The following is a 10,995-nucleotide window of genomic DNA, read 5'->3' as shown; positions in this document are numbered from 1 at the left end:
GAGAGAGAGGGTGAGACACAGGGGCACAGAGAGAGGGTGAGACACAGGGGCAACAGAGACGGGGGGTGGGGGGGGGGCGGCGTAGACATGGGAGGGGGACCCTCACATTCTTCCTCTTTCTCCATTTCGCTCTCTCTAACTTTCTCTCTAACACTCACACATTCTCTCCCTCCCTCCCCCTCACATTCTCTCCCTCTGTTACCCTTCCACCGCCGGCTGCGGGGGCTTCCACCGCCCCGACCGCAGGAGAATAAAGAGGGAAGAAGATGAGACTTCCATCACAGTGAGTGTGCGGAGATGGGAACCCACTGCGGGGGGGGGCGGTGATGTCGTTGTGTCTTGGTGCTGGTTTATAGTCTGGATGTGTGGCCATACTGACAATAAACCGACCTTTGATTCTCTCTCTCCCCCTCTTATCCTTGCTCATTCTCACCCACATTCTCCCCTCTCTCCCTCTCATTCTCTCTCTCTCTCCCTCTCTCCCTCTCCCGGGACGGGACCGTGTGGGGCGGGCCGACTTACTTGGAGAAGGTGCGTGAGACTTTCTCGGAGTGGCAGTAGACGGTGTGGAAAAGCCAGGAGAAGCAGAGGCAGAGGATGGCTCCAAGGAAGAACATGCCGAACACCACCTTCTCCTGCACAGGGGCCACAAAGTTGATGTTGGGCCGCAGCATGTAGCCCACCCCGAACACGAGGAAGAAGACAAAGCCTAGAGACAGGGGGCCGAGTTACTCACACATACAATGAACAAATGGAGCGACTGGGCTTGTACTCAGTGGAATTTAGAAGGATGAGAGGATATCTTCTAGAATATATACAATTCTTCAGGGATTGGACACGCTAGAGGCAGGAAAAATGTTCCCGATGTTGGGGGAGTCTAGAACCAGGGGCCACACACACAGTTTAAGAATAAGGGGTCGGCCATTTAGGACTGAGATGAGGAAAAACTTATAGAAACATAGAAAATAGGTGCAGGAGTAGGCCATTCGGCCCTTCGAGCCTGCACCGCCATTCAATATGATCATGGCAGCCGCCCGACTCATCACCCACACCAAATCCTGGCATCACATCACTCCAGTCCTCAAACAACTTCACTGGCTTCCCATCTCCCACCAGATCACCTACAAAATCCTGATCCTCACCTACAAAGCCCTCCACCATCTGGCCCCCCCCCCATATCTCACTGACCTCCTCTCCCCCTACCAACCCTCACGGTCCCTCAGATCCACATCAGCCGGTCTCCTCTCCATCCACAAGTCCAACCTCCGCAGTTTTGGGGACAGAGCCTTCTCCAGGGCAGCTCCCAGGCTCTGGAACTCCCTCCCCCAACTGATCCGCAATTCCGTGTCCCTCACCATCTTCCAGTCCCGCCTCAAGACCCATCTCTTCACCTCTGCCTATCCTTAGCCCCACGTCCCCCTCCCTTTTCATCTGTGCATTAATTACCTCATATTGTGTTTTGTATTACATTCTGTCTTTACTTTGTGTACTAGTCATGTCTCTACTATTTATTTCATTCCCCTTACATGTTTTTCCTCTACCTGCTAAATTTTTGTAAGGTGTCCTTGAGACTCTTGAAAGGCGCCCATAAATAAAATGTATTATTATTATTATTATTATTATGGCTGATCACCCAACTCAGTATCCTGTACCTGCCTTCTCTCCATACCCCCTGATCCCTTTAGCCACAAGGGCCACATCTAACTCCCTCTTAAATATAGCCAATGAACTGTGGCCTCAACTACCTTCTGTGGCAGAGAATTCCAGAGATTCACCACTCTCTGTGTGAAAAATGTTTTTCTCATCTCGGTCTTAAAGGGTTTCCCCCTTATCCTTAAACTATGACCCCTTATCCACACAGTTGTGAATCTGTGGAACATTCTTAAACATTTCCTTTAGGGAAGGAGATGAGGAGGAATTTCTTTAGCCAGAGGGTGGTGAATCTGTGGGACTCGTTGCCACAGACGGCGGTGGAGGCCACAAGTCAGTGGATATTTATATTTAAGGCCGAGATAGATAGATTGTTGATTAGTGCGGGTGTCAGGGGTTATGGGGAGAAGGCAGGAGAATGGGGTTAGGAGAGAGAGATAGATCAGCCATGATTGAATGGAGCAGTAGACTCGATGGGTCGAATGGCCTGATTCTGCTCCTACCCCCTATGACCTTTCTGAAGGTCTCAACCAGAAAAGCCACCCATTCCTCTGGACAGATGCTGCCTGACCCGCTGAGTTTAGTTTTGTTTAGTTTAGAGATACAGGCTCTTCGGCCCATCGAATCACAGGGAGGGGGGGGGGTTACCCAACAGATGTGTCCAGATGTTGCCGGTCTCGGTGTGCAGGCGGAAGATGCTGTAGAAACAAGCACGGAACGAGGGCATGGGCGGCCGGTGTCCATGCAGGAGGAAGTCGTTGTCCTTCAGCCAGTCGGGCAGCACCTCGTGTGGAATCACCCTCCAGCGGCCCTCCCACACCTAGCGGGGGAGAGAGAGGGGGGAGAGAGGGGGGGGGAGAGAGAGAGAGAGTGGAGAGAAAGGGAGAGGGGGGAAGAGAGAGAGGGGGAGAGTGGTAGAGAGAGGGGAGAGAGAGGGGTAGAGAAAGAGAGAGGGGGAAGAGAAAGAGAGGGGGAAGAGAGAGAGGGTAGAGAAAGGGGGAGAGAAAGGGGGAGAGAGGGGGAGAGGGAGGGAGAGAGAAGGGTAGAGAAAGAGAGAGGGTGGAGAGAGAGAGAGGGGGGAGAGAGAAACATAGAAACATAGAAACATAGAAACTAGGTGCAGGAGTAGAGGCCATTCGGCCCTTCGAGCCTGCACCGCCATTCAATATGATCATGGCTGATCATCCAACTCAGTATCCTGTACCTGCCTTCTCTCCATACCCCCTGATCCCTTTAGCCACAAGGGCCACATCTAACTCCCTCTTAAATATAGCCAATGAACTGTGGCCTCAACTACCTTCTGTGGCAGAGAATTCCACAGATTCGCCGCTCTCTGTGTGAAAAATGTTTTCTTAGAAGCACCAGGGGAGTCAAATGGCCGGGTACCAACCTATGACAGCCAGCACCATAGCATGCCAGTGGGATCCATGTCACCCTCCACCCACACCATCTCCTCCCCGCACCCCCCCGCCCCCCCCACCATCATTTCAGTCAGCTGTGAGGTAACAAAGGAATCTTGGTTCTTGGTCCTCCAAAATATTCCAAATGGAATTTAAACTGGAGGTTGAATCAAACTGAACTAGAGGAACAGCACCTCATGTTAGTGAGAGAGTCTAGGACCAGGATAGTGAGCGGCCAGATGGAGTGGATGGGGAGAGGATGTTTCCACTAGTGGGAGAGTCTAGGACTAGAGGGCGCAGCCTCAGAATTAAAGGGCTGAGGCAGGCTTACCTTAAAGACAAACTCCTCCATCTTGGCAATGGCATGGTGAGCGTGCAGGGGCAGTGTCAGGACACGCAGGTGGTCCGCACTCTCTTCTTCCTCCTCCAGCACCGTTAGATCATCCATGTTGACCATACCTTCCTGTGGAAATGAGGCAACGTTAGTGATAGAGTGATACAGTGTGGATACAGGGTCTACAGCCCCACATGCCCCAGCTACACTAGTCATAGAGTGATTCAGAGTGGAAACAGGGTCTACAGCCCAACATGCCCACACCGTCCAACATGCCCGCACCACCCAACATGCCCCAGCTACACTAGTCATAGTGTGATACAGTGTGGATACAGGTCTACAGCCCAACATGCCCCAGCTACACTAGTCATAGAGTGATACAGAGTGGATACAGGGTCTACAGCCCAACATGCCCCAGCTACACTAGTCATAGTGTGATTCAGAGTGGATACAGGTCTACAGCCCAACATGCCCACACCGCCAACATGCCCACACCGTCCAACATGCCCCAGCTACACTAGTCATAGAGTGATACAGTGTGGATATAGGATCTACAGCCCAACATGCCCACACCGCCCAACATGCCCACACCGCCCAACATGCCCCATCTACACTAGTCATAGAGTGATACAGTGTGGATATAGGGTCTACAGCCCAACATGCCCCAGCTACACTAGTCATAGAGTGATTCAGAGTGGATACAGGGTCTACAGCCCAACATGCCCACACCGCTCAACATGCCCGCACCACCCAACATGCCCCAGCTACACTAGTCATAGAGTGATTCAGAGTGGATACAGGGTCTACAGCCCAACATGCCCACACCGCCCAACATGCCCGCACCGCCCAACATGCCCCAGCTACACTAGTCATAGAGTGATACAGTGTGGATATAGGATCTACAGCCCAACTTGCCCACCATGCCCCATCTACACTAGTCATAGTGATACAGTGTGGATATAGGAACTACAGCCCAACATGCCCACACTGCCCAACATGCCCCATCTACACTAGTCATAGTGATACAGTGTGGATACAGGATCTACAGCCCAACATGCCCACACTGCCCAACATGCCCACACTAGCCCAACATGCCCCATCTACACTAGTCATAGAGTGATACAGCGTGGATACAGGGTCTTCAGCCCAACTTGCCCACACTAGCCCAACATGCCCCATCTACACTAGTCATAGTGATACAGTGTGGATATAGGAACTACAGCCCAACATGCCCACACTGCCCAACATGCCCCATCTACACTAGTCATAGAGTGATACAGCGTGGATTCAGGGTCTTCAGCCCAACTTGCCCACACTAGCCCAACATGCCCCATCTACACTAGTCATAGTGATACAGTGTGGATATAGGATCTACAGCCCAACATGCCCACACTGCCCAACATGCCCACACTGCCCAACATGCCCCATCTACACTAGTCACAGAGTGATACAGTGTGGATATAGGATCTACAGCCCAACTTGCCCACCATGCCCCATCTACACTAGTCATAGTGATACAGTGTGGATATAGGAACTACAGCCCAACATGCCCACACTGCCCAACATGCCCCATCTACACTAGTCATCGTGATACAGTGTGGATACAGGATCTACAGCCCAACTTGCCCACACTAGCCCAACTTGCCCACACTAGCCCAACATGCCCCATCTACACTAGTCATAGAGTGATACAGCGTGGATACAGGGTCTTCAGCCCAACTTGCCCACACTAGCCCAACATGCCCCATCTACACTAGTCACAGAGTGATACAGTGTGGATATAGGATCTACAGCCTAACATGCCCACACTAGCCCAACATGCCCCAGCTACACTAGTCATAGAGTGATACAGCGTGGATACAGGCCCTTCAACCCAACTTGCCCACACCGCCCAACATGCCCCATCTACGCCAGTCCCAGCTGCCTGCGTTTGGCCCATATCCCTCCAAACCTGTCCTATCCATGTACCTGTCTAACTGTTTCTTAAACGTTGGGATAGTCCCAGCCTCAACTACCTCCTCCGGCAGCTCGTTCCATACACCCACCACCCTCTGTGTGGAAAAGTTACCCCTCAGATTCCTATTAAATCTTTTCCCCTTCACCTTGAACCCGTGTCCCCTGCAGTTTGACACCAGGACCTACCTGATCTCCCGGTTGCTCAACACCTTAACTCCCCCTCCCATTCCCACACTGACCTCTGTGTCCTGGGCCTCCTCCATTGTCAGAGTAAAACCCAGCGCAAATTGTAGGAACAGCGTTGAATATTTCCCTTGGGCAGTTTACACCCCAGCGGTATGTATATTGATTTCTCTAACTTCAGGTAACCCCGGCATCCTCTCTGTCTCCATCTCTCCCCCACCCAAGTCGTACCAGCTTCTCGTTTTCACCCAACAAACAGCTAACAATGGCCTGTTTCCTTTCTCATTGTTACTCATCTTTCATTCATTGTTCTTTATCTCTCTACATCATCGTCTATATCTCTTGTTTCCCTTTTCCTTAACTAGTCTGAAGAAGGGGCTCGGCCTGAAACGTCACCCATTCCTTCTCTCCAGAGATGCTGCCTGCCCTGCTGAGTTACTCCAGCTTGTTGTGTCTATCTTCGGTTTAAAAACAGCATCTGCAGTTCCATCTTACACAAAACCTTCTGCGTCTAGAAGTTTGGAGGCCATGTTGCAGTTGTATAAGAGGTTGGTGAGGCCACATTTATTGTAAGTAGACAAAAATGCTGGAGAAACTCAGCGGGTGAGGCAGCATCTATGGAGCGAAGGAATAGGTGACCTTTCGGGTCGAGACCCTTCTTCAGACCCGAATATTGTGAATATTTAGTGTCTTGTGTTCAGTTCTGGGCACCGTGTTATAGGAAAGATGTCGTCAAGCTGGAAAGGGTTCAGAGAAGATTTACGAGGATGTTGCCAGGACTAGAGGGTGTGAGCTACAGGGAGAGGTTGTGTAGGCTGGGTCTCTATTCCATGGAGTGCAGGATGAGGGGTGATCTTATGGAGGTGTATAAAATCATGAGGGGAATAGATCGGGTAGTCTCTTGCCCAGAAGATAGACTCAAAAAGCTGGAGTAACTCAGCGGGTCAGGCAGCATCTGTGGAGAACATGGATAGGTGACATTTCACAGAGTGCTGGAGTAACTCAGCGGGTCAGGCAGCATCTGTGGAGAACATGGATAGGTGACGTTTCACAGAGTGCTGGAGTAACTCAGCGGTCAGGCAGCATCTGTGGAGAACATGGATAGGTGACGTTTCACAGAGTGCTGGAGTAACTCAGCGGGTCAGGCAGCATCTGTGGAGAACATGGATAGGTGACGTTTCACAGAGTGCTGGAGTAACTCAGCGGGTCAGGCAGCATCTGTGGAGAACATGGATAGGTGATGTTTCACAGAGTGCTGGAGTAACTCAGCGGGTCAGGCAGCATCTGTGGAGAACACGGATAGGTGACGTTTTGGGTCGAGACCCTTCTTCAGACAAGCTTTGATTGTTGGCAGTTACAGTTCTGCTCTACGAGGCTCAATTGTACAAAGTACAAGTGTTAGATGGTCGATCTCACAGTCACCGCACTTCATATAAAATATAAAGTATAAAATCATGAGAGGAATAGATCGGGTAGACGCACAGAGTCTCTTGCCCAGAGTAGGGGAATCGAGGACCAGAGGACACAGGTTTAAGATGAAGGGGAAAAGATTTAATAGGAATCCGAGGGGTAACCTTTCCACACAGAGGGTGGTGGATGTATGGAACGATCTGCTGGAGGAGCTGGTTGAGGCTGGGACTACCCCAACGTTTAAGAAACAGTTAGACAGGTACATGGATAGGACAGGTTTGGAGGGATATGGACCAAGCGCAGGCAGGTGGGACTAGTGTAGATGGGGCATGTTGGTCGGTGTGGGCAAGTTGGGCTGAAGGAAGGGCCTGTTTCCACACTGCACACTGTGACTAGTGTAGATGGGGCATGTTGGGCGGTGTGGGCATGTTGGGCTGAAGGGCCTGTTTCCACACTGCACACTGTGACTAGTGTAGATGGGGCATGTTGGGCGGTGTGGGCAAGTTGGGCTGAAGGAAGGGCCTGTTTCCACACTGCACACTGTGACTAGTGTAGATGGGGCATGTTGGGCGGTGTGGGCAAGTTGAGCTGAAGGAAGGGCCTGTTTCCACACTGTATCACTCTGTGACTAGTGTAGATGGGGCATGTTGGGCTAGTGTGGGCAAGTTGGGCTGAAGGGCCTGTTTCCACACTGTATCACTCTGTGACTAGTGTAGATGGGGCATGTTGGGCTAGTGTGGGCATGTTGGGCTGAAGGGCCTGTTTCCACACTGTATCACTCTGTGACTAGTGTAGATGGGGCAAGTTGGGCTAGTGTGGGCAAGTTGGGCTGAAGGGCCTGTTTCCACACTGTATCACTCTGTGACTAGTGTAGATGGTGCATGTTGGGCTGTAGACCCTGTATCCACGCTGTATCATAGAAACATAGACAATAGGTGCAGGAGTAGAGGCCATTCGGCCCTTCGAGCCTGCACCATTCGCCATTCAATGGATCTCGCTGTCCATTGACTGGCGGGGCCGTCAATCACCTGGGGAACCGGCCCCGGTCTGGAACCGGAGGGCGGGACTTGCGTTCCGCGGGCCAATGAGCGCCGGTCTTTGCTCCGAGGGCGGGACTTCCGCGCCGAACGTCTTCCGGTCGAGAGGGGTGGGCGGAACAAGCGCATGATTGGCGGCCGCCTCCACCAAACAGCGCAGGGCAGGGGGGCGGGGCCGGGGCCCTTCGGCCAATCAGAACCCAAAGCAACAATGAGGGGCGGGACCGCCGTTGAGCGACGGCCGCCTGGACCAATGGGGGAGGTGACAGCGGTGGGTGATGTCAGCGGGCCGGGCTGCCATTGGCCGGAGGCCATCTCATTGACAAATCCCCCGGCCGGGGTTTTGGCGGGAAGTCGACCCATTTTAAACTCGACCCGAAACGTTGCCTATTTCCTTTGCTCCATAGATGCTGCTGCACCCGCTGAGTTTCTCCAGCATTTTAATCTCAAGTTTGCGGACGACACAACCCTGACTGGACTGATCCAGGATGGGGAGGAATCTGGCGTCCTGGTGCCATCGCAACAACCTGGAGCTCAATGCTCTGAAGACGGTGGAATTGATTGTAGACTTTAGGAGATCTCACCCCACTCACTATCAACAACACCACAGTCACATCTGTGGAGTCAAGTCAAGAGAATTTATTGTCGTGTGTCCCAGATAGGACAATGAAATTCTTGCTTTGCTTCAGCACAACAGAGTATTTTAGGCATAGAAACATAGAAAATAGGTGCAGGAGTAGAGGCCATTCGGCCCTTCGAGCCTACACCGCCATTCAATATGATCATGGCTGATCATCCAACTCAGTATCCTGTACCTGCCTTCTCTCCATACCCCCTGATCTCTTTAGCCACAAGTGCCACATCTAACTCCCTCTTAAATATAGCCAATGAACTGTGTGGCCTCAGAGAATTCCACAGATTCACCACTCTCTGTGTGTGAAAAAAAATCTCGGTCCTAAAAGATTTCCCCTTTAGCCTTAAACTGTGTGACCCCTTGTGCTGGACTTCCCCAACATCGGGAACAATCTTCCTGCATCTAGCCTGTCCAACCCCTTAAGAATTTTGTAAGTTTCTATAAGATCCCCCCCTCAATCTTCTAAATTCCAGCGAGTACAAGCCGAGTCTATCCAGTCTTTCTTCATATGAAAGTCCTGCCATCCCAGGAATCAGTCTGGTGAACCTTCTCTGTACTCCCTCTATGGCAAGAATGTCTTTCCTCAGATCAGGAGACCAAAACTGTACGCAATACTCCAGGTGTGGTCTCACCAAGATCCTGTACAACTGCAGTAGAACCTCCCTGCTCCTAGACTCAAATCCTTTTGCTATGAATGCTAACATATGCATAAATACAGATCAGATTAGTGTGACCATATACCAATCAATATATATATACACTCATAAATACACAGATAAAGTGCAATAGGCTGTTATAGTTCAGGGTTTGTTTGAGGTTGAGTTTAATAGCCTGATGGCTATAGGGAAGCAGCTATTCCAGGTATTTACAGATTTCAGGCTCCCGTACCTTTTACCATCAGCTCCATTCTCTCAGCATATGACAATCCCGCCATCCCGGGAATTAACCTGGTGAACCTACGCTGGGCTCCCTCAATAGGGGGGTTACACGTAAGGTCACTGGGTCATAGGGCTTGACGCACGGAGCCGCTCAATCCATCTGGAAGACATCCGTCACTTCCGGTATATGTTATTAATGCAAGAAACGCGTACTTTCCTGCCTGTTAAAAACCGCCAAAATGTTGCATTTTTGCGCTGAAAAAATTTGTGGGAGTCGGGGTAAGTGTGAGAGACTTTAGAATTCCAAAAGTGAAGCGAAATGAAGGTATAGAGAAGCGAGAGCTGAAGGGACAACAGCAGCTAAAGTGCTTGGTAAACATTGGCCGTGCAGATATCGGAATTGTAAATATTGGGAATTATCGTGTTTGCTCACTGCATTTCATCAACAGTAAGGCATTATTTGTGTTTTTTCTTGATTTCTTTGGTATCTAAAAAGTCTCAGAAGTGATAAATTTGGCTGTAAATTTTTCTTCAGAGGCGTTTTCATTTTGTATGTAAAAACCCACTTGAGAACCACGGGCGATTTAAAAAAAATACAGCCAGATTTATCACTTCTGAGACGTTTCAGATGCCAAAGGAATCAAGAAAAAACACAAATAATGCCTTAGTTGATGAAATGCAGTGAGCAAACGGCCAATGTTCGCCAAGCACTCTGGCTGTTGTTGTCCCTTCAGCTCTCGTTTCTATCTACCGTCATTTCTCCTCACGTTTGGAATTCTGAAGTAGCTAAATGTCTCTCCCGCTTATCCCGATTTCCATCATTATTTACAGCTCAAAAATTGACAATTTCAGCGGGTTTTAACGGGCCCGCTACGCTGGAAACAATGGTCAGTGCCGACCTGCAGTTCATCGCGTGTACTCCACATGTAGTAGCGTAGCAACAGTACGGGTCATGGGTCGTGAAACCTCCCCTATAGCAAGAATGTCCTTCCTCAAATTAGGGGGCCAAAACTGCACACAATACTCCAGGTGTGGTCTCACTAGGGCTCTGTACAACTGCAGAAGGACATCTTTTCTCCTATATTCGGAGTCATTTTCAGACGGGTCTGAAGAAGGGTCTCGACCAGAAACGTCACCTATTTCCTTCGTTCCATCAATGCTGCCTCACCCGCTGAGTTTCTCCAGCGTTTCTGTCTACCTTGCACTCAATATTCTCCCCTTTATCTATCTTTCACTCAATATTCTCCCCTTTATACACAGTGGACGGTTCGACAGCCTTTCCGCTGACTGGATCGCAGGCAACATGAAAGGCTTTCACTGTACCTCGGTACACGGGACGATATTGATCTAAACTAACTGAATCTCACATTCCTCAGTGGCCGATGGATCATCTGGCCTCCTTCATCACTCTCTGTGACTCCTCCAGGTTAGGTGTTGATCCCCAGACGCCTCCTCCTCCTCCGCTGCCCGCTACAGTCACTCCAGCCTCTGTCTTTGAAGCTGCCCTCAACCC

The 10,995-nt window shown here is 50.6% G+C and overlaps 1 protein-coding gene across 1 annotated transcript; it reads right to left on the bottom strand.

Annotated features, from left to right (window-relative positions):
- Positions 1–518: 518 nt before the first annotated feature.
- LOC116969827 (adiponectin receptor protein 1-like) lies at positions 519–10,989 on the bottom strand. Its single transcript, XM_033016609.1, has 4 exons — positions 10,850–10,989; positions 3,382–3,513; positions 2,299–2,470; positions 519–709 (listed from the first exon to the last, which is right to left on the bottom strand). The coding sequence occupies exons 1-4, from the start codon at positions 10,871–10,873 to the stop codon at positions 519–521; spliced, it is 519 nt and encodes a 172-aa protein (XP_032872500.1). The 5' UTR covers positions 10,874–10,989.
- Positions 10,990–10,995: the final 6 nt, after the last annotated feature.

Source organism: Amblyraja radiata, unplaced genomic scaffold, assembly GCF_010909765.2.
Source record: "Amblyraja radiata isolate CabotCenter1 unplaced genomic scaffold, sAmbRad1.1.pri scaffold_1297_ctg1, whole genome shotgun sequence".
In the NCBI taxonomy this organism is placed as follows: domain Eukaryota; kingdom Metazoa; phylum Chordata; class Chondrichthyes; order Rajiformes; family Rajidae; genus Amblyraja; species Amblyraja radiata.
The sequence above is the reverse complement of the archived record's forward strand: the minus strand, read 5'-3'. Positions and strand labels throughout refer to the sequence as shown.